The 25,079-nt window shown below is 37.9% G+C and overlaps 1 protein-coding gene across 1 annotated transcript in view; it reads left to right on the forward strand.

Moving 5' to 3' along the window:
* Nucleotides 1–25,079, forward strand: part of LIMD1 (LIM domain containing 1) — a 117,362-nt gene that overhangs the window by 59,036 nt on the left and 33,247 nt on the right. The window contains exons 3-6 of the mRNA XM_053714486.1: nucleotides 13,572–13,673; nucleotides 22,205–22,272; nucleotides 23,360–23,422; nucleotides 24,319–24,449. Of these exons, the coding sequence (XP_053570461.1) occupies nucleotides 13,572–13,673; nucleotides 22,205–22,272; nucleotides 23,360–23,422; nucleotides 24,319–24,449 (364 nt within the window). The remainder of the gene's footprint in view (nucleotides 1–13,571; nucleotides 13,674–22,204; nucleotides 22,273–23,359; nucleotides 23,423–24,318; nucleotides 24,450–25,079) is intronic.

Raw genomic sequence — 25,079 nt, forward strand, 5'->3', positions numbered from 1 at the left:
CTACTGGGATTTTCACGCACAACCATCTTTAGGGTTTACAGAGAATGGTCCGAAAAAGAGAAAATATCCAGTGAGCGGCAGTTGTGTGGATGAAAATGCCTTGTTGATGTCATAAGTCAGAGGAGAATGGGCAAAAAAACACTTGTTACAACCAAGGTATGCAGAATACCATCTCTGAGCGCACAACACGTTGAACCTTGAAGCAGATGGGCTACAGCAGCAGAAGACCACACCGGGTGCCACTCCTGTCAGCTAAGAACAGGAAACTGAGGTTACAATTCGCACAGGCTCACCAAACTTGGACAATAGAAGATTGGAAAAACGTTGCCTGGTCTGATGAGTCTCGATTTCAGCTGCAACATTCAGATGGTAGGGTCAGAATTTGGCATAAACAACATGAAAGTATGGATCCATCCTGCCTTGTATCAACGGTTCAGGCTGGTGGTGATGGTGTAATGGTGTGGGGGATATTTTTATGGCACATTTTGGGCCCCTTAGTACCAATTGAGCATCGTTTAAACACCACGGCTTACCTGAGTATTATTGCTGACCATGTCCATCCCTTTATGACTACAGTGTAGCCATTTTCTGATGGCTACTTCCAGCAGGATAATGGAGCGTGTCACAAAGCTCAAATCATCTCAAACTGTTTTTTTGAACATGACAATGAGTTCACTGTACTCCAATGGCCTCCACAGTCACCAGATCTCAATCCAATAGAGCACCTTTGGGATGTGGTGGAAGTTGGAACGGGAGATTTGCATCATGGATGTGCAAACGACAAAACTACAGCAACTGTGTGATGCTATCATGTCAATATGGACCAAAATCTGAGGAATGTTTCCAACACCTTCTTGAATCTATGCCACGAAGAATTAAAGGGACATGAAACCCAAAATTTTTATTTCATGATTCAGATAGAGCATACAATTTTAAACAACTTTCCAATTTACTTCTATTATTTAATTTGCTTCCTTCTCTTGTTATCATTTGCTGAAAGGTTTATCCATCTAGGCAAGTTCATGAGCAGCAGAGAACCTAGCTGTTAATTGGTGACTGCATATATATATAGAATGTGATTGGCTCACCCATGTGTTCAGTTAGAAACTAGTAGTGCGTTGCGGCTCCTTCAACAAATGATACTAAGAGAATGAAACAGATTAGATAATAGAAGTAAATTAGAAAGTTGTTTAAAATTGTATTCTCTATCTGAATCATGAAATAAAAAATTGTTTTTTTATGTACCTTTAAGGCAGTTTTGAGTTTAATGTTCCTTTAAGCTGCACTGTTACTTTTATTTGCTGCTGAATAAAACTGGGCTTCCATGTGTATGACAGAGGAACCTACAGATGGATTGTTGTCTTAAGGACCCTTGAGTCGGTTACACAAAAAACAAAGTATTTCCGTTAACCCTTTGTCGGCTAAATAGGGATGCAGCTCTCTCTAGCAGGCAGCCTCAGATAAATACGATGTGCAAGTTTTGCACACTCTAGAGAGAGAAAAAAGCTAATGCTGTAGAAAGTTCTTTGCCCGGTATCTTCTCTAAAGCTAGCTCTGTTTTCTATGTACTTAATTAGTATGAATAAGCAATACTTATCTTGTGGTTTAGTTTAATATTATTGTGATCTGTTCACATACCCAATAAATGAGTTTTGTATTCTGTGTGATCTTCTATACAACACTATTCATTTTTTGTTTTTTTAATTAAGCTTCCAAAACAGTACACAAAGGACCATTGTCATAGGTGTTCCATTGTTCAGGCTACATGGACATCTGCCACAAATAACAGTAAGTGCTTAGGAATTATAAATTACCCTTAGACTTGTGTTTTCATTACACGTGATAAAAGCAGAAGATGTGAATAGCAAAAGTTGGCTTTGCTCAATCTAGAGGCTGTATTGAAACATACGACTAGTGCAGGGGTTAGCAACCTTGGCTCTCCTGATGTTTTGGAACTACATTTCCCATGATGCTCAGACAGCCTAAAGAATGTCTTAGCAACATGGGAAATGTAGTTCCAAAACATCTGGAGAGCCAAGGTTGCTGACCCCTGGACTATTGGAATATATATGCATGTGTGTCTTTATATTTATTTATTTATATATATTAGGGCTGGGCGATGTGACCACATTTTTTTTTTATTAAGAATGACTATAACACCTTCATTTAGCATTAACAATTTATTTAACACTACAGAATCTAAATGTACATGTTTATCAATGCCCAATACACTATTTGAGGATAAAAATACAAAACAAAAAATAGTTACAATAAAATTTGCTGCCTGTGATGTGATTAAATAGTAGCCACTAGCCAGTTATTAGGTCTTATGACACACAAGTTCACTTCACACAACATTGTCATGTTTTATTGGACAGTCATTTTAACAGTGTGGACACAGTGGTATGATTAACATATGAAGCAGTGTAAGCATGGAGAAACCTGAAAATCGCTGTCTTTACAGCAGTATGACTTGTGAAGTTCTGTATATAAATAAATATAAGTGCAGTAAAGTAAGTACAATGAATGCACACACTGCTGCATGTGTTATTCATTTTAGGAGTTACTGTCCAGGGAAACATGAGGGATGTGGCATTGACAAGGTCAATCCTAACATCCTGCAGCCTGTCATATACATCACACACTAGTCACAGCTATTCTGTAGTAGTGGATCTATATAAAAGACCACTAAGAAGTAGAACACATCAACACAGTTATATACAGGAGGTTAGTAGTACATAACAAGTTAACTCAACACATACAAACAAAGCTAATTTAAATGAAATTAGCTGGCCAGTTCTTACCACATTGCCCATGTTTTCTTGGGCAGTCAGTCTTCCTGTGGTAAGAGTAACATATGAAGCAGTGTGTGTAGCATGTAGAAAGAAACCTGAAAAGTGCTGACTGAGGACTATCCAGCTCCAGCTGCATGATTTGTGTTTCTAAGTAAAGGTAGTACAATGCAGCACACTGCTTAGTCATTTAGCTGAGTGACTGTCCATGAAAATGTGGGAAATGTGGCATTGACAAAGTCAATCCTGACATCCTGCAGCCTGTCATATTACATTAATTTTTACAGCTATAGCTGTAGTACAGAACACAGTAAGAAGTAGAACACCAGTTATAGTTAGAGTAACTAGTACAATACATAATACAAACAACTGAACTCAACACACACACAGCTAATTGAAATGAAAATAGCTGTCCAGTTCTTACCACATTGTCCTTTGTTTTCTTGGGCACTGGGCAGTCAGTCTAGCTGTGGTATGAGTAACATATGAAACAGTGTATGCATTGCATGCATGGAGAAACCTGAAAAGTGCTGAGTGTGCAGCAGCATGATGTGTGTTCTGTTTCTAAGTACAGTAAAGCTATTACAATGCACACTGATGCATATGTTAGTTATTTAGCTGAGTGAATGTCCACTGTCCAGGAAAACATGGGGGATGTGGCATTGACAAGGGCAATCCTTACATCCTGTAACCTGTCATTACAGAATTTTTTACAGCTCTAGCTGTAGTACAGAACACTTAGAACATTGGTAGTTAGAGTACAACTACAATACATAATACATTACAAACAAGTAAACTCAACACACACAACAGCAAGTTGAAATTAAATTAGCTGGACAGTTATTACTACAACACACTGTCCATTTTTTCTTGGCCAGTCAGTCTATCTGTGGTATGAGTAACATATGAAGAAGTGTACATGGATGGAGAAACTTGCAAAGTGCGTACTGTGCAGCACTGATTTGTGTTTCTAATTGCACAATGCACATGGACAGTTAATAGGACATTGCAGACTTGACACAATGAATGCATTGCTCGCACATTTAAGCATCATGCTAATTTTGATATTTTTGCTCACCAAAAAGCATTAACCATTAATGATTTTTTTATTGTTGCAGCACTAGCCTAGCATCAATGATAAAAAAAAACAACAATCTGACTTGCATTAATTGCATAGGCTGAGCTACAATAAAAAAATATTAGAATTTTATTTATTTTTTTTAAATAAAAAAAATATTACTTTATTTGCACTTGCAGCAGCTGCAGCAATGCATCCATCCATAACTAAAACATAAACATATTATTAAACCAATATCACTTATTTGGGAACATAAACTAATATAATAAGAGATCTTTTTTGATTATTTTTTAAAAATGATTTGTGTTATGGTACACTACTGGACTGCAAACTGGTATAATAAGGGTAATGGTAATGGAAATATAAAATTAACTATTTAAAATTAGAGGAAAAATACAGGGAGTGCAGAATTATTAGGCAAGTTGTATTTTTGAGGATTAATTTTATTATTGAACAACAACCATGTTCTCAATGAACCCAAAAAACTCATTAATATCAAAGCTGAATATTTTTGGAAGTAGTTTTTAGTTTGTTTTTAGTTTTAGCTATTTTAGGGGGATATCTGTGTGTGCAGGTGACTATTACTGTGCATAATTATTAGGCAACTTAACAAAAAACAAATATATACCCATTTCAATTATTTATTTTTACCAGTGAAACCAATATAACATCTCAACATTCACAAATATACATTTCTGACATTCAAAAACAAAACAAATCAGTGACCAATATAGCCACCTTTCTTTGCAAGGACACTCAAAAGCCTGCCATCCATGGATTCTGTCAGTGTTTTGATCTGTTCACCATCAACATTGCGTGCAGCAGCAACCACAGCCTCCCAGACACTGTTCAGAGAGGTGTACTGTTTTCCCTCCTTGTAAATCTCACATTTGATGATGGACCACAGGTTCTCAATGGGGTTCAGATCAGGTGAACAAGGAGGCCATGTCATTAGATTTTCTTCTTTTATACCCTTTCTTGCCAGCCACGCTGTGGAGTACTTGGACGCGTGTGATGGAGCATTGTCCTGCATGAAAATCATGTTTTTCTTGAAGGATGCAGACTTCTTCCTGTACCACTGCTTGAAGAAGGTGTCTTCCAGAAACTGGCAGTAGGACTGGGAGTTGAGCTTGACTCCATCCTCAACCCGAAAAGGCCCCACAAGCTCATCTTTGATGATACCAGCCCAAACCAGTACCTCCACCTTGCTGGCGTCTGAGTCGGACTGGAGCTCTCTGCCCTTTACCAATCCAGCCACGGGCCCATCCATCTGGCCCACCAAGACTCACTCTCATTTCATCAGTCCATAAAACCTTAGAAAAATCAGTCTTGAGATATTTCTTGGCCCAGTCTTGACGTTTCAGCTTGTGTGTCTTGTTCAGTGGTAGTCGTCTTTCAGCCTTTCTTACCTTGGCCATGTCTCTGAGTATTGCACACCTTGTGCTTTTGGGCACTCCAGTGATGTTGCAGCTCTGAAATATGGCCAAACTGGTGGCAAGTGGCATCTTGGCAGCTGCACGCTTGACTTTTCTCAGTTCATGGGCAGTTATTTTGCGCCTTGGTTTTTCCACACGCTTCTTGCGACCCTGTTGACTATTTTGAATGAAACGCTTGATTGTTCGATGATCACGCTTCAGAAGCTTTGCAATTTTAAGAGTGCTGCATCCCTCTGCAAGATATCTCACTATTTTTGACTTTTCTGAGCCTGTCAAGACCTTCTTTTGACCCATTTTGCCAAAGGAAAGGAAGTTGCCTAATAATTATGCACACCTGATATAGGGTGTTGATGTCATTAGACCACACCCCTTCTCATTACATAGATGCACATCACCTAATATGCTTTATTGGTAGTAGGCTTTCGAGCCTATACAGCTTGGAGTAAGACAACATGCATAAAGAGGATGATGTGGTCAAAATACTCATTTGCCTAATAATTCTGCACTCCCTGTATTATAAAAAGCAAAAATATGTGCACTGACTGCACCACTGTGTACTGTTTAGGAGATTGATGATCTATCTTTTGGGAATCTAAATCAGTATCTATTAAAAAGTAACTATCTCATTATCTATATCATTATCATGATCATCCTCTATATTCTGATGATGGAGTAGAGTTAGAGACTGTTCTGTAGTAGTAAAATATATTATTATATTTATAATATTATTTTATGATAACATAAATAATATAAATTCACAAATTTCACAAAGCAATACATCCTACAAGCAAGTAGTAGTAGCAAGTGCAACCCTTAAAGTGTCAGTAACCCTTAAAAATAATGTTATATAATTCTGCACATAGTGCAGAATTATATAACATTATATTAGCCAAACTTTGTAAAACCTAATATTCCCTTTTATTTTTTTAAAAAGCAGCTGTTTTACAGACCCGCTCTCTGTGATCTTCTGAGCGGGTCTGTTTGTTTTACACAGCGCATCGGGCCAGCTGTATAGTCACAGCCCGGCCCGACTGCGCCATTATACACAGTGCAGCTTGCTCTTGCTCTGTCTGACAGGTGGCCCGATGCGCTGTGTAAAACAAACAGACCTGCTCAGCAGATCACAGAGAGCGGGTCTGTAAAACAGCCGTTTTTTAAAAAAAATTAAAAGGGAATATTAGGTTTTACAAAGTTTGGCTAACATAATGTTATATAATTCTGCACTATGTGCAGAATTATATAACATTATTTTTGAGGTTTACTGTCCCTTTAATGAACAAATATGTTATCTAAATCTCAATGTTTACATTCACAATTTCACATGCATCACAGAAAAAAAAGTGCACTTTAAAAGTTTTAATTAATTTTTTTTTAATACTCACTTTATTGCTCACAACTTTGAGCTGTCCCACCGCCACACCTCCGCTTGACCAACGCTTGACTACCACCACACTACTCCCAGATGACTGCAGGATGAAAGCCAGTTGCTGCCACACACATATATATACAGTTCAGAAAAGAGCACTCTCACCTTAATAGCAACTGCCAGGGTGCCAACGGTTAAGTATCAAATAGAAGAAGGCACTCTCTGGTCTTTTCAAGTGTACTTTATAAGTACACTTGAAAAGACCAGAGAGTGCCTTCTTCTACTTGAGATATATATATATGTGTGTGTGTTACGGGTAAAGTAAGATATCTTGGTAATCCTAGGATTACCTAGGTAAAATGGACATTACCCAAGCGGCTGTGGGTAATTCCCCCATCGACACTAATTTTTTTGCCTCTGCCTTGGGGGTTGAAGAGGGGCGCCCGCCGATCCTCTGGCATCCGCCCCAAGTAAACCTTCGTGAATGAGGTTTAAAAAAAACCCGGGCGGAGACAAAAAAAGATAGTGAAGATGGGGGAATTACAGTGCATCGAATATATTTTTGATGCAGTGACTCGATGAAGTGCATGTACTCTTAGGGGGTTTATGAACTTACATCGGGCTATACCTACAGTCGCTTGGGTAATGTCCGTTTTACCCAGGTAAACCTAGGATTACCCAATATCTGACTTTACCCATAATAAATATATATATATATATGTATGTATATATATATATATATATATATATATATATACATCACACACACACAAAGTGCAAATGTATGTACAAACATATTTGTTTATGATGGCTTAAAATTTCTGGCTCCTAAATTTATGATCTGGGTTTTAGATGTTGAACAAATTGTCGAGCACTGGATTATGGGAGTATTGAAATAGCTACCCTGTATAAGCTGTAGTACTAATGTTTGTAATAAGCATAGTGCTCAAAAATCTGGTGGCAGTGAACATTCTACTTTTTTTAATGATATTGTTACAAGCCCTCAATAGCATTAGAGGCTACTAGTAATTGTTATCCCACTATGTTTCCTGAATCTGCACTCACACACTTCCCCTGTAAAAAGCAAGGGGGTGGGGTAGGGATGCTATACTCTGTCTCAACAAGGAAACAGAATTAATACTTTCTAGACCTGTAGCTGAACAAAATCTCTACCATTTTGTGAGTTAAAAGGGTACATTGTTATAGTTGGGGCTTTTTTATTGAGACAGCATGATGTGGGCAAGTGCTACTTTCATAGCCCACTAGGGGGCAAAGCAGAGTGCGTTATGGATTGCACCAGCAGGAGATAGCAGAGTGGCCCACACTTCCTGTGACTTGCACTGCTAGCTCACAGCTTATCACCCACTGATACCACTGTTAAACTGCTGTTTCCTAGATTTGCTGTCTCTTGTTTGCAGTTTCAGGCCACACAATCTGCTGACCCTAACATATGCACAACCTCAATGTTTGTATAGAGCATACATCCCCCTCCATTGCTATAGCTCATATATTATGCCCTGGATTACAAGTGCAGAACAGTTGCTAATGCTAGAACCTATATTACAATATGTTTGAATAATTGACAAGTTTTGCCATTCTTTTGCAAGTCATAAGGTTGATTTCACGCATGTAAATTGCTATTGTCATTTCACACTGTGCATAGGTATGGATGCAGACACCTGTATTGTAAGAGATATAACTGTTAAAGGGCCATAATACCCAAATGTTTAAACACTTGAAAGTGATGCACCATAGCTGTAAAAAGCTGACTAGAAAATATCTCCTGAACATCTCTATGTAAAAAAGAAAGATATTTTACCTCAAAAGTTCCTCAGTAGCCACCTCCCATTGTAAAGGATTTCTAAGCAGCATTTAGTGTGTCTGTCCTGGGACAGCTTAGGGGATGAGCCTCGTGAACTCTCATATTATTTCACCAATCAGATAAAGGAAGCTTACTATGAAATCTCATGAGAGTTAAGTCAAATCTCCTGAGATCACAGTAAGAGTTCATGACCTCAGCACTGCTGATGCTGATTGGCTGCTGTTCATTTCTTCATTTTTTTTTTATTTTTACCTGCAGCTGGGAGCAGCTGAGTATAACTTTTTACACAGAACTTACTCTGCTGAGCTGAGGAAATTGTGAGGTAAAATATCTTCTTTTATTACATAGAGATGCTCAGGTGATATTTTCCTGTCAGCTTTTTACAGTTATACTGCATCAGTTTCAAGTGATTTAGCATATGAGTATTATGTCCCTTTAAATGGCCAGTGTATTAGTGATTTGTTTTTGCCAGCTCACAGGGCAAGAAGTGGTGTGTATGGCACCAGTAATGATTTGCACTCTCTGAGCAAGCACAGTATTTATATACTGGATGACACACAGGATATATGTGTATATAGGTGAAACAGTAATAGCTTTTACTAAAAAAACAAGTATATTGCAAAAGTGCTTCTATTTAAAGCTGGAACATAATCATGCACATATAGATTTTTACCAGTCCTTCAACTGCTCCCATCTATTTGCCGCCAGTTGCTGCTGGTCATTGTCACAAACTCGTTAGTATCAAAAACTCCCTGGCAGCTAAACTTGTATCAATATTAGATAAGTGTTTGTGTTGTAGTTCATGAATCTGACCTTTGCTGAGCTGATTCCACTCACCCCAGGTCCTGATGTCCCAATGCATATGACTTTAAAGGGACATGAAACCCAAAATGATTATTTCATGATTCAGAAAGAGCAAATGTTCTTTGTTCTCTTAGTATCCCCCTTGGAGCCCTATATGGCAGCAGTTTAGCAAGAATGTTATCCATTTGCAAGTGCACTAGATGGCAGCACTGTTTCCTGCCATGTAGTGCTATAGACTCCTACCTAGATATCTCTTCAACAAAGAATTACCATGGGAACAAAGCAAATCTGATAATAGAAAATTGGAAGCTTTTTTTTTAAACTGAATGCTCTGTCTGAATCACAAAATACAATTTTTGGGTTTCATATCCTTTTTAAAGGGACAGTCTAGGCCAAAAGAAACTTTCATGATTCAGATAGAGCATGTAATTTTAAACAATTTTCCAATTTACTTTTATCACCAATTTTGCTTTGTTCTCTTGGTATTCTTAGTTGAAAGCTTAAGCTAGGAGGCTCATATGCTAATTTCTTAGACCTTGAAGCCCACCTCTTTCAGATTGCATTTTAACAGTTTTTCACCACTAGAGGGTGTTAGTTCACGAATTTCATATAGATAACACTGGGCTCGTGCACGTGAAGTAATCTGGGAGCAGGCACTGATTGGCTAGACTGCAAGTACACTTTTTTTTACACTGTCCTGAAAACCCCGGTGCAATTTTTCATGACCTTCTCAATTGTAAATAACTAAAAGCTCAACCAGTATCCTACAACTTTTAAACCTTCCTGCAGCCACCCCCACTGCAAATAACACTAATTCTCCCCTTATTCTAACATAATAGTTTCCTTTACAGTCCATGTGTTTACCACCTCTATTGGAAGTTTATTCCATGCATCCACCTCCCTTTCTGTAAAAAAAAATGCTTCTTCACATTTCTCCTGAACCTGCTACCACCCTCGTGACTGAGGTCTATGAATGTTTTTTTTTTGTCTGGTGGAAAGGTTTGGTTGGTCAGAGGTGGTATTTTAGCTGTGGGGTTTGTGCATATTTTGTCTTCCAACATTTCTGAAAGATAAACAAGGATATAAATAGAAAATTGGGCTGTGGTATTGAACCCTTAATTTGAGAGGCCATAAAAATGACAGAACATTTAGGAGCTGGGTTTATTACTCCAGACGTGATTTTGGAAAATGTGTGGTGTCTTCTGTAATGCTTTGGTAGTCAGTGGTAGGAAATCTTATAGCCGGCCTAATGTAGTAGTAATTTGTTACTGTTCCAAGTAGTCTACTGAAACCAATAACAAGCAAGGAAGGCGTGTGTGGCACTACTGGACTTTGTTCAAATTGGGGGCGTTCTGCAGGATGTGTGGTACCTGAGACCTCTATAATCCTGTATGCTATATTTTGTCACTGGAAATAGTCTCCCAACCCCACTTTAAAACTACTAAGTCTGAAAACGTGTTGTAACTGTGCATGATTGGTGAAATACATCTGCTCTGAAGGTCTGACATCAATACAGTAGCTCTTAGGTAGCAAATGAATAGGTTTAGCCGTATAATAGTATTATTACTGACCTGTCTGTTTGAGTTAGACAGAAATAAATAGATTATGACTTTGTGTAATTTTACACTGAAAGTTAGATTAAATAAATTAGTGTTCTCCATAGAAAAGTTTGCTAGCCGGGTGGCATTATTAAGTACTAGCGTGGGGACAGTATAATACTTGGCAATAGTATAAAATGTCCTGTTGTTTAGAAATGTTATGCAAGCTGTTCAAAACACAAATGAATTGCATAAAAATTAATATTGGCTAATTCTAGCTTAACGGAACATAAACCCAATTTTTTTATTTCTATTATGTAGCTGATTCATAGAGCGTGAGGTAGATCTTCAAGATTGTATTCCCTAGAATAGCATAGAAATTAGATTTATTTTACAGAAGTGTATTTGAATGCTTGGTGCCAGCCTGCATTTTTTTAAAACAATACATCTAGTAATTACAAAATAATGTAGTGAATAAAGGATAATAGTGTGAGAAATTCATAAGAGATACAGGTCAATTGTGGTTCAGAGGAAATGAGTCTGAAATGATATAGGACAGGTTAAAAGTACGCGTAGCATGTGCACAAATAAAGTGATGAACTGTCTGACAATGACAGGAAGTAGTTTGCTAAATAGACAGCTCTTGAAGTAACTAGATGGTATTATGCTGCCAGCTAGTGGTCAAACATGGTAATGCAGACAGATACATGCCTTGTTTAAATGGTTTTCATTCTTTCATTCATGATTTTTTTTCTATGATTATCATCCAGTGAGCACTAATGATGATTAAAAAATTGTCTGACCTTTGTATAAAGGCAATATTTATACACTGATTGTTCCTAAACATACAATGTTATGAGTTTTTATGCTGAACTGTAAGTAATTTAAAATCTTTTCAGCCATAATCCATAAAAAGGGACATATTACCTAAAACAAATTAATCTCATACATTTAAAATAGCTGCAATTAATATTTTTACAAGTAAAAATGTCAACGTATTTAAAGGGAAAATGTTACCAATATGCTAAATGGCTTGTAAGTTGTACAGCATATGTGTAAAAAGCAAAATAGGATACTGATATGCTACATTACTTTCAAGCCATTTAGCATTTGGGTAACATATCCCTGACCTTTAATCACACCATTGATTATAACAGGCCTTTAAATATACATAATGGTCAAGACTGAAATGTGCATTTAAATTGTGCTAAATATTTATTTCTATTAGCGCAAATGCTTCTTGTTAAAGATATGACTGTTTTAGCAACATAGGCACCTTTTGCTGCCTTTGCCCTTCATTCATACACTGTGTTAATGCAGAGAGGAACTGGTGAGATGAGTCGATTTGGGTCATACAAGCTCTGAGCAGGTGTGGTGTTTAAAGAGTCAGGGAACCCCAAATTTTCCTTTCATGATTCAGATAGAACATACAATTTTAAACAACTTTCTTATTTACTTCAATTATCAATTTTGCTTTATTCTCTTGGTATCCTTTATTGAAGGAAAAGCAAATGAACTACTTGGGAGCTAGCGGAACACTTTAGTAAGCAATTAATGATAAGAGGTATATATGTGCAGCTAGCTCCCAGCTCTTCAGCCTACCTAGAAATGCTTTTCAAAAAACGATACTAAGAGACAAAGCAAATTAGATAATAGAATTAAATTGGAAAAAGTATGCTGTTTAAATGTGTTGGATACATTTTTTTTTTAATGTGAAAAAGTTAAAGGGACATGAAACCCAAAATTGTTCTGTAATGATTCAGACAGAGAATACATTTTTAAACAACATTCCAATTTACTTCTATTATATAATTTGCTTCATTCTTTAGGTATCCTTTGTTGGAGAAATAGCAATGCACATGGGTGAACCAATCACACGAGGCATCTATGTGCAGCCACAAATCAGCAGCTACTGAGCCTATTTAGATGTGCTTTTCAACAAAGGATATCAAGATAATGAAACAAATTAAATTATAGACGTAAATTGGAGATTTGTTTAAAATTGCATGTTCTATCTGAATCATGAAAGAAACAAATGTGGGTTTCATGTCCCTTTAAATGAAGTGGTTAAATTAAAACCGAAAATTAAAAGGTATGTTTACTGGCTAATAAGAGCAATTCCTACAGTTCTATTGGCTAAAAGTTATTCAAGCTATTATTATTACCTTTTTTTTATCATAGGAACATCAACTTACATTGTATTGCTTTTTTAATGTTTTTGTTTGTTTTTAACTAAAAAAGAAACAACAACCCTATTTTTAATGTATTTTGAAATAATTGTAAGCGTTAGCACGGCTGGTGCTAGGAAGATTGATTATAGCATTGAGTATCAGAAAAATACACAGGGGATCTGGGCAGCTATGTTCAGGTACAGGATACAAATATTGTATGTGATTAGATCAGTATATCAATATAGTACAACATGAGCACATGGCTACTATTTAATTTTTATATTTTTACATATTACTTAACATATTTGTACTTTATACTCCTATTTAGTATTATGTTGTGCCAAAACTGATCACTTATATTGAAGATTGTTTATAACATATGAGTACTTATAATCTCTTTAATTATTACAAATTTTATACAACATTCTAGTTATTTTTATTTCTGTATAATGATTGGTTACAGTCTGTATTAGAAAGACGGTCATAATCAACCATTTTAGACGGCAAAATTTTAAGTTTTGTTTTTTTAATGTTCTAACAATTTTTAAATATTTATGTCCTTAGGAACTTGTGTAAAATGCAAAAAAGGTGTTTATGGTGCTCTTCAAGCTTGTCAAGCGATGGGAAACCTCTACCACGATGGATGTTTTACCTGCAGTGCCTGCAGTACGTACCTATTTTCTTTATAACCTATGCAACCCTTGTATTTGCCTGTTAAGAAATGTATATTTATTTTGTGATACTTTTAGTTTAACTAGATGTATCTAACAAAATGTAGGGAAATATTTAAGTTTGTTAAGGGACTTCCTGTCACAGCCTCACAAGGGGGGGCTGGGGTTTATCTAGAGTAACATAAACTGGTTTTCTATTCATTGAGTGCTAGAGAGACAGGACGTCAGTTCTTGCCCATGCTCAGAAGAGGCAAATTGCAACTGAAGTTCTCAACATGGCTGTTCACTTATCTAGCAGCAGGCTACACTGATAATTTCTAAGTGTTCATTTAGCAAGAAAACAAGTAAGTCGTTTGCTGTTTTTGCACACAATCTGTTCTCAATCTGTCATACAGTACTGTGTAAAGGGATCAATTACAATTCACCTTAGATATAGGTATCGATGCTGCTTTGAATCTATTGCCAGTATCCAAGAAGCATTGCCACCTACTGAAATGTATGATAAAGCGCCTCTTGGCGATGCTGCCTTTAAACAGTACTGTCAGCCATTTTGAATATTTTGCCAGCTTTCTCGACATCACAATGGATCCCTAATGAATATCTTGCCACCTCACAGCACTTTAGATCATCGGGCCTATGTGTTTAAATAGGATCCTGCAATTAGTACAGAGTTCAGCCACACAAATACATACATTGTAATGCAAATATATAAAAGATACAGATTCAGATCACCTTTAAATGCCTCTAATTTATTCCCTGTTAGTGTGGAAAAAAATGTCCTGTTTAGTTCAGAAAATTGGAACCCAGAGTCGCTGACATTATGGGAGAAGTCAGAGCATTTTCCTATTGCACTTTTATGTTCTTTGAAACATTTACCACAATAAAGCACTTGTCCCACAGTCTTATTATTCGTGGCTCATCAGTAAGAATTTATAAAATAACTTTTGGTGCTGCATCTATTCACTAATAAGGAGAAAAGATATTTATTTTAAAGGGACATGCAATCCAAAAATGTTCTTTCATGATTCAGATAGAGCATACAATATTAAACAACTTTCCAATTTACTTCTGTTATCAAATATGCTTCATTTTCTTGGTATCCTTCATTGAAGAAGCAGCAATGCACTACTGAGAGCTAGCTGAACACATCTGGTGAGCCAATGACAAGAGGCATAAATGTGCAGCCACCTATCAGCAGCTACCTCCTAGTAGTGCATTGCTGCTTCTGAGCCTACTTAGGTATGCTTTTCAACAAGGGATACAAAGAGAACAAAGTAAATTACATAATGGAAATATGTTTAAAATTACATGCTCTATAGGAATCCTGAAAATGTATTTCTGACTTTACAGTCCCCTTTAAGACTTTGGTTTACCAGTTGTGCAAGGAACTTGATAATTTGACATTTTCTTCCTAATGGGAAAGAGTCCACAGTCGCATTCATTACTTATGGAAAAATAAGAACCTGGCCACCAGGAGAAGGCAAAGACCCACCAGCCAAAAGGCATAAATACTCCTCCCACTTTCCCTACCCCCCAGTCATTCTTTGCCTTTCGTCCCAGGAGGTTGGCAGAGATGTGTCAGAAGTTTTCTTTTCTTTAAAATTATTTTACTTTTATTTTATTTTCATATGTCTCTTATGGAGGGTGCTACCCTTCGACATGGGACGGGAGTTTTAAGTAGTCCTGTCAGTCTCTCGTGGAGGGCCTGGGCGAAAGTGAGAGTCCGGAGATGCAGTGGGCGCTTCCCCTGCAACACCATCCCGACTCGTATTCACAACTCCGTTTTCAGCACTTGGCGTTGCCGAACTATGCTTCGCTACATGCTGTCTTCTCTCAAGTCCATGATGGAGGCGTTGCTACTATTCGTCATACTTGAAGGGCCGTGTTCCTGTTCCATGGCGTAGATTCCGGTAAGATTGTTTCATTTTATTCCGTTATCTGTAATGTGATTATTATGACAGTCAAGTACAAGCCTCGCTGAGGCACCTTTTGCTCCGATCTGGGAATCACAGGATAATTCCTTCTTAAGGGTTTATTTTTTATCATGTTTCTTATGTGATTCAACCTGCTTGTGTATGTGCATAGGGGCTCTGTGGCCGAGACACATGCCTATGTGGCACATATTGGCTTGTTCTTTCGGTTGTGGTTTACATGGCCTGGAACTATACCTTCGGGTTATGCCTATTTTATTCAGACTTGCTTAACTTTTTCTGTGGCCTGGTTTTTGCCGCCCTTTAGGGGCGTGCTTTTTGGAATTGCGCCCGGGCGAGTTTCTATGCTTGGGTGGGTCTTCTTCCCCTTCCGCATTCTTGACTGTGTGGCGAAGGAGGAAAGAGTCTGCTCCGCTGAGGTCTGGTCATAGGAGGTGGTGAGTGCCCCCAGCCATTGGTGTCAGGTGCCAGTCGCCTTTTTCCAATATCTATTTATCTTGTACAGTCTTAAGCCATGGAGGATTCCAATGCCGGGACTATTTTTTATATCCGATTCCGAATCGTCCTCGAATGAGGATTGTAATACTGAGAGGCCCTCAGATGAGGACCGTAATTTGGCCCTGTTATTGCAAGTCTGCCAATCTTGTCTCTCGTGCCTGGATAGTTTACCGGGTTCCTCGGGCTCGGGGGACCCTGGCCTTTCCGAGCCATCGGCCTCTGGGGGCTCTGCTCCTCAGGAGGCGCCTTCCCACTCGCATACTCCTTTTACTTTTGAGGTCCCCGATGTTACTTATCCATCCTTGCAGGATGGATTGTTTCCCCCGGAGTTGGCGGGGCATTTGCATTTTAATATTTTAATGGCGCTTGTTCGAGTTTCCTTGCAGTTATGTGCCTGTCTGCCTATTCCTGGCGTTCAGACCGAAAATGGCACTATAATATTATATATTATATCATTAATATTATATATTATATCATTATAGGATTGTGCGGCTGCCTGTCCTATTAAGATGAATTTTTGATTTATTGGGGGATTGTTTCCTTTATGGTCCGTCTCGGTTCTCGCAAGGTTCTTCGAGATAGGCTAGTGGGGATGTGTCTCTTCCCGGTCGGTTTACTGTGAGCTTTCCCAGTCCTTATTTCTGGAGGTTACGGTTTCCATTTGGCAGGTCCTGCCGAAAAATAGTTCCTTCTGGGAGGATGCCTGCGGGTGCCCTTGTTTTTCCTTTATCCGGTTCGGATTACTTTTCTCTCTGTTTTCCCTATGGGGATTCTGGGATTGCTTGATTCAAGTTTTTCTACGGACGTTGTTCCCAGATTTTTTCCGGAGTTTTGAGTGTGACTTGTTACTTGTTAGTGACGCATGTTGAGCATGGCTGGTACGGCGGAACCTACTGCTTGTTCAGCTATTTTTTTTTGTGATTACAGTTTATAATGTTTTAACATATTTTTTACGTCTGCATTGGTGTCCCAGTCTAATATGTAAATTTTATATAGTTCTTATGCATATATGAGACTTATGATAGTTTTTAGGAATTTTAATTGTTTGTGTTATAGTGTTTTACATATTTATTATTTTTTTTATATAGGAATTATGAAGTGTTTACTCCATGTATTATGTATCAGTTTTTTATGTGTATAACTTATTCTGTGTAATAGGGATATAGTATCCCAAATTAATTTATTTAGTTTTAGGGTTTAACATGCACTGAATTTGCTAGATATTATCAACATCTGAGGGTGAGTGTACCTTACTAATGGCATAAAGAGCGCATGTTTGGGAGAAAAAGTTATGTTCTGTTTGGAAATCTCTTGACAAAGTCTGCTTAGAAGGAAGATGAAACGCGTAGAGTTAAAGAGTTTTAAGCTAAAAGATTTCAAAAGGATCTGCATACATTACTGGTCCTGGAAGCAATCAGCTGTTTAAACCTGCAAGGATTTGACTTTTGAAAGACTGGATTTGCAGTGGATCCTGAGCTGTCAGTGAAGCTGTTTATGGCCAGGATATCTTTGATGTGCCTGTTTTTACCTGCAATCTTGTAAGTGCAATATAGCACACTGTGTTTTAATAAATTTTGTTTTACTTCCTTGAATCTGGGTTGCGTTTGTGTTTTTTCCCCAGAGTTTGTTCAGCTATTTGTTTTTGAAAAAAAAACAAAAACCCCTCACTATTCTTCTGGACCTTTGGGTCTGGATGTCAAGAAGTGCTTGTGCTGGTCCGAGTCAGTCCGCACCCAACGTCGGGACCGGTGGTGTCCCACTGTGTCCCTTCGCATCCCTGATCTGAGCGGTGTGGTCTTTACCGTGTGGAGCGGTTATGCCCTTTTGAGCTACTGTTGATGGTTCTCCTTGAGTCTTTACAATCGTGTAGTTTAGGCTATTGTGCGGAGGTGGCCAATGTCCTCTACCTCCGCCCCTGGGAGCTTTTAGGCTCTGATGGGATTTTGGATGTCACTGGTGTCCTGGTCGTCTTTATAGCCCCTTGGGGGTTTGGGCCTGTGATGGGCTCGGTTCTTGAAGTCCTGTACCTCGGGGCTACTGGCTAAGGGGTTGTCAATAATGGACTAGTGCTGCGGGTGTGGTTCGTAGTATCTATTGTGCCAACTTGGATTTGATTTGAGGTTTCTCATTGAGATAGCCTGCCGCTGGTCGGCTTGGGGCATATTGCCTTGGGCGTTGACTTATGGAAGTCTGGTTTCCTCCTTTATGATTCCATCGTGGATCTCGGGGGAGTGTCTAGGGTTTGGAGCAGTCTAGCTCTTTGTCCTATCTGTATGTTCCTGTTATGCCCCTAGGATTTGGGGTTGGGTCAGGATGGGTCCTATTGTCTCCCTTTTATGGAGTCTAGGGTAATTTCGGTTTGATACTTTGGCGGAGGATGGGCTCTTGGCCTTCCTGTAAGGGGGTTCCCTTTTCCCATTCCTCTTTCGCTTCTAGGACTAGTTCTAGCTCGGTTTGTCATCTTTTCCTCGTGGTCTCTGCCTTCTGTAAATTCGTTCACGGCGCATGGGTTGGACTTGTTGGTCGTCTTGTTGCTTGTGTTAAGGGGGCTCCAGGGGTGGCTCTCTTGGCCTTTTGTTGGGTTCTGGGAGGTCTGGTTTTCTTTCAGTCCTAGGATTTGCGCTGGTCACTCAACACTTTGGGCGTTCTGTGCCTGTGCAATCATTTGTTGATTGGTTGGGTGTCCTGGGGACACGTGCTCCTGGTCTTGCGGTTTTTCCTGAGGGACTCTTGTCTCTCTTGGATCAGCTTCGCTGCCGAGTAAGCGGAAGCTTTACTGATGGGAAACAGCTGCAGTCATTTTTCTTTGTTTGCTGGTAAACTATTGAGAAAAAATAATTTAAACAGCCTCTTCCTCAAAAGAGAGAAAAGGGGCTTTTAAATACCTTGGCGCTGCAGATTGCGGCTAAAACTAATAATAAAGAAATATGCTCTGTTATAAGTCAAGGTGCACAAAGTAAAAACTTGGCCTCAGATTGGATAACAATATAAAAAAATATATTTATTTGATACAATGTTTAAAAGCTGATCAGCGGGGAAATGGATTAAAAAATGTAACAAATATTTGCAATATATATTTGCACAAGAAATTACAGTACAAATGACTAAAGTAGGTGAAAACTAAAAATTGAATACACAAAATTGAATACACAAAAGTAAAAACCCCTATCTAAATAAACCAAAAACAAACTAAATAAGTGTAGCATCAAATAAATAAATGAATAACAAAACAAATTAGTTTAGTAGGAAAAGAGGACAAATTGAGCCCTGTGGTAAATCCAGCCGGTGGAAATCACAACGAAGATAGTCGACATCCACAGCTGAAGTTAGATTCGGCAGAGTGGTGCTGGAACGAGAAATTGATCCAGATGAAACGGAGGCAGAAAACCAAAATTAAGGTGTTCACTTTTACTTACACCATGTCTTGGTTTCTGCAGTGGCGATGAAATCCTTTGGGTGGGCTGCAGCAGAGCCAGATAAGTTTTGAAAGCGGTGAAGATTTTCCTTTTTGCGGTCCCGCTCAAGTTTGGAACAAACACAGATGCCGGTCTGTGAACGTGGTGCAGCGTCAATTGGCGTGTAGTGGGAGGAGCAACGCGTTTCAGCCCGATCAGGGCCTTTGTCAAGCTCCAGAAGAGTGTCTGGCAGAGACTTTTAAACCTGTATAGGAAGACTTTATGTGGGATCTTCTCCTGGATCTGCCTTCCCCTTGCGCTTTGTGATTACCCTTTGATGCTGTAGAATCTTTCCTTCAATATAAGCAGGGTTGCAAGAACAGGCATAATAGTATATTGAAACAGGAACATGAAAACTTGTATCTAAGCATCTTCTGCTTAGATACAAGTTTTCATGTTCCTGTTTCAATATACTATTATGCCTGTATTTAAAAGCCCCTTTTCTCTCTTTTGAGGAAGAGGCTGTTTAAATTATTTTTTCTGGTAGTTATTTTGAGATAAGGGTTTCTCCTGTTTTCCTTGGTTTACTAATTACCTTTCCCAGCGCAGGGTTACACTACTCACTTGTCTCTTTACTGGTAAACTATTGAGCCCATGTGGCTTAGTGGTTAGCTTGTTTGTCTAGCAGGTTGCAGTTCCTGAGTTTGTACTCAGCTGTGATTAATCTATTTTCTATCTGATTCCTGCGGGCTTGCCCTTAGGGGTTTTGTAATCGGGTTTCAGTTTTTTTTCCCGGGGTTTGGTTGCTTTTCTCAAGCGTGCCGGGTGGTCCTTCCCTTACTTTTGTGTAGAGGGATGGTTTCTATTGGTCAACTAATTTGACCTACGGTTAGTTTTACTACCCAGCTTGCGAAGGGTTGCTGTTGTCTCCAGGGCAACTGTTGTTCCTTGAACGCTAGCATGCACTTTGAGGTTCCTTGTGAGGTGTTTTTTCTGAACCCTTGGGGGACGTTGGATCCTTGGGATCTCCTTGCTCAGAAGGTTCGATTCAGGAAGGATGTTCCGCTGTTCTGCGGTCTATAGTGGTGTAGTGTTGCTCTGCGCTGTTTCAGTTGCGCAGGAGCGGGAGGTTTCGTATCTGTTTTCGGATGGGGGCTCTGCTTATTTTTGCGACACTGGTTTTTATCATCCTTTTTTCTGTCTCTCTACTGAGTTTTTCTCTGGCTAAGGAAATTTTTCCTTGCTTGTGAGACGTCCTCAGTCTCTTGTGGTCTGTGGGACTTGGTGTTTTGGGAATCTGTTTTTAGGTGGATGCCTTTATTGGTCCGCTTCTTACCCTCCCGTTTTGGCATTCTGTGTCCTCTTTGGCTTGGGTATAAATTTCCCATAAGTAATGAATGTGGCTGTGGACTGTTTCCCATTAGGAAGAAAAACATAAATTATGCTTACCTGATAATTTCCTTTTCTTCCGTGGGAAAGAGTCCACAGCCCCCCGCACATTTTTTTGAGGCGTTGTTTTTATCTTCTGGTACCTTTTCACCTTGATGCATCTTCCACTGTACCTTGTTCCTCGGCTGAATGACTGGGGGTTAGGGGAAGTGGGAGGAGTATTTATGCCTTTAGGCTGGTGGATCTTTGCCTCCTCCTGGTGGCCAGGTTCTTATTTTCCCATAAGTAATGAATGCGGCTGTGGACTCTTTCCCACGGAAGAAAAGGAAATTATCAGGTAAGGATAATTTTATGTTTTTTTTATCCCAGACTTGGAGGGGAAGGGGTCTCTACTCTGAGGCAGGACCAAGTGACCAGTTTAAAACTCTGAAATCCAGGTGCAAAGTGGGACATCTCTGGGTGGGGTGAAATAAGGAGACACAGTGGATCACAGGAGGAGTCTTGGACACAGAACCTGCAGTATTGTGCATCAGGAACTCTAGCGAAGCCAGAATTTTATATATTGTATGTGTGTATTTAAAGGGACAGTCAACACCAGAATTTTGTTGTTTAAAAAGATAGATAATCCCTTTATTACCCATTCCCCAGTTTTGCATAACCAACATAGTTATAATTATACACTTTTTACCTCTGTGGTTACCTTATCTCTAAACCTCTGCAAACTGCCTCCTTATTTCAGTTCTTTTGACAGACTTGCATTATAGCCAATCAGTGCTGACTCCTAGGTAACTCCACAGGAGTGTACACAATGTTATCTATATGGCACATGAACTAACACCCTCTAGTGGTGAAAAACTGTCAAAATGCATTCAGATAAGAGGCGGCCTTCAAGGTCTAAGAAATTAGCATTTGAGCCTACTTAGGTTTAGCTTTTAACTAAGAATACCGGAGAGCAAAGCAAATTTGGTTATACAAGTAAATTGTAAAGTTGTTTAAAATTACATGCCCTATTTGAATAATGAAAGTTTATTTTGTACTTGACTGTCCCTTTAATCATGTATACCTTTATGTATAGTTGTAATTAACACAAAGCAAATCAACATATCTTGCTTGTGTTATGTAATTATAATATATATATATATATATATATATATATATATATATATATATATATATATATATATATATATATATATATATATGTATATATATTATCATATATGTAGGTTAATATGTTAGTTATATTGTCTACTAGAGTTCTGTATTAACTAAACAATAATTAGTAATATAGTCATATTATTTACCATACACAGGTAGAAAACTCAGAGGAAAGGCTTTCTATTTTGTTAGTGGAAAAGTATTCTGCGAGGAAGACTTTTTGGTAAGTAGAGTTTTCTCTGTTTAAATGAGCAACATGGATTCATTTATTTTCTCTTGGTTGCACGCTGAAGAAGTTTATGGATTCTGTCAATGTTAAATGTAAATTAAAGTTCAATTGAGCAATACTTTAGCATTATGTATTTACATCTTCCCAGAAAAACAGGAATTAGACAAACTCAGAGATGATGATTTAAGTTCTTTTAAGGTTAGCTGCAGTAAGGGGAAGGCTTCGGTATTAGAGAAAAGTCGGTGCATAACAGTCCCAATAAATGTGCTGCAAAATACCTCTATGGAAATTTAGACATGGTTAAAACCGCAAGGTAGGAACATGCTTTGGCCCCCAGCCATATGTTAGACACTCTATGCATGTGCTTTTATTCATCCTTATAATTAACCCTGTTATTCATCAGTTTATTGGATGTTGTCTACAGTAATATTTGTGCAAACTGAATTAAAAACAAGTATTTAAGTGGTAGTAGAATAAGGATAAAAGAATACCATTAAACTGTAACCTGCAATTTTCATGGATCATAATCAGATTTTGTTGTTGTTTGTTTTTTAGTGGGCATGATTTCTGAATATTCTATAGTCCAGCCTTAAAGGGACATTAAACACTTTGAGTTGAAATATACTTTCATTATTTTTGTTCCCTTTTACTTTAATTCCATTCTGAAATTGTGAGCTTTTCAGTTCTTTTTTCAGTTTAGAAATGGAAGAGCAGAACACTGTTATATTCCACACAGCCATTGGCTGCACACCTTAGTGACCTATTTATAACTGTCCCTAATTGGCCACAGCAGAGAAGGTAACCTAAGTTACAACATGGCAGCTCCCATTATTTTATAGACACAAAAACTTTACACTTATTTTGTCAATATTCAAACAGCTAATGAAACTTTAAAAAATACATCTACATGTTATTCTTAGACTAATCTTTTCTTTGAATGCATTATTCTATCTAGCAATTATTTAGTGTTTATTGTCCCTTTAAAGTGAGTATGACTCTTTTTTTTTTTTTTTTGCCCATGTAATAAAATTACTGGAGCAATATGAGATGTATTGGCACTTAATTCTCTTTCCATTTTCAGTATTCTGGGTTTCATCAGTCTGCGGACAAATGCAATGTATGTGATCACTTGATCATGGATATGGTAAGAATTTTATTCTGCAATTGGTGAGCTGTCTTTATGCTCTTGTATACATGAATTTGTTTCCATATACAGAGGTCTTTGCACAGCATAGCTATTCAAGCCATATTGCTTTGGAGTACTATTATGATGATATCAGTAGACGATGAGCAAATTCAGGCAGACACATCTTGTACAAATTTACTTATTGTCTTTAAAGGGACATGAAACATGATTCAGATAGAGCATACATTTTTAAACAACTTTCTAATTTACATTTGTTATCAAATTTGCTTCATTGCTATCAAGTTTTATGTCCCTTTTAATGTCTTTTTTTGGGGGGGTATAGAAAGTAGGTGTAACGCAGAAAAAGTAAAAAACAAAACAACTTCTGGATCTTAAAATGTTCATTGTGATATTTTAAAGTTTTGACAAATCTGAATCTTTCTACTTAAAGGGATACTAAACACAAATGTTTTCTTTAATGATTCAGATAGAGCATGCGGTTTTAAGCAACTTTCTAATTTACTCCTATTACCAATTTTTTCTTCGTTCTCGTTATCTTTATTTAAAAAGCAGGAATTAAAGCTTAGCAGTCGGCCCATTTTAGGTTCAGCACCCTGGGTAGCGCTTGCTTATTGGTGGCTACAATTAGCCACCTATAAGCAAGCGTAACCCAGGTTCTCAACCAAAAATGGGCCGGCTCCTAAGATTTACATTCCTTTTTTTTAAAAAAAAATAAAGATAACGAGAACGAAGAAAATTGGTAATAGGAGTAAATTAGAAAGTTGCTTAAAATCGCATGCTCTATCTGAATCATTAAAGAAAAAAAATTGGGTTTAGTGTCCCTTTAAATGCACAATGAGTTATGGAAAGACTTTTTGTTTCAAACAGCAATATTTTTTATTTATTTTTTTAAGATCCTGCAAGCCTTAGGAAAATCATACCATCCTGGTTGCTTCAGATGTGTGGTTTGCAATGAGTGCCTTGATGGAGTTCCTTTTACTGTGGATGCAGCAAATAAGATCTACTGTGTGAGAGATTATCACAAGTAAGGAATAAGTTATTGATTTAAAGATAGTGAAAACTCTAACCATTTCTACCATATGTATGAAATGGCTCTATTTAATGTTAAACTGCATGATACAACCGCTTTTGTTTAAAAACTGTACTTTATCCCACGCTCCCTAGAAAGACCAAAATTAAAAATCTGTCTGTTTCATCTACCTAGGGAGCGTGAAATGCAGATATTTTTTTTTTTTTTTACACAAAACCAAGAGGTGTTTAATGTCTCTTTTAAAAAAGAGACAAAGTCAAAATTAGGAAAAATGTCTGTAATACACATGTATTAGCAAATCCGCTTCTAGTAAAAGTGATTGTTTTTAGCGTGCACAGGTCACGTTCAAATATCTCATGCACCTGCTTAGGGAACATGCATTTCAATGGCACTGACCCAATTCACATCATGTTTGGCTAGCAGCAATTTGAGCAGATGGGTTGTTTTGAATGTTGTTTCAGTAATAGCTTTTAATTGTGCATGGGAAATATTTACATTGCATATGCCCATTTGCACAGTAAAACCTGAAACAATCATAACTTTTACTACAAGGTTTTTTACTAATGCATGTGTATTACAAGAATACTTGTATTCAACTCTGAAATTCGTTCATCTGTATTTCAG

Source organism: Bombina bombina, chromosome 5 (genome assembly GCF_027579735.1).
Source record: "Bombina bombina isolate aBomBom1 chromosome 5, aBomBom1.pri, whole genome shotgun sequence".
Classification (NCBI taxonomy): Eukaryota; Metazoa; Chordata; class Amphibia; order Anura; family Bombinatoridae; genus Bombina; species Bombina bombina.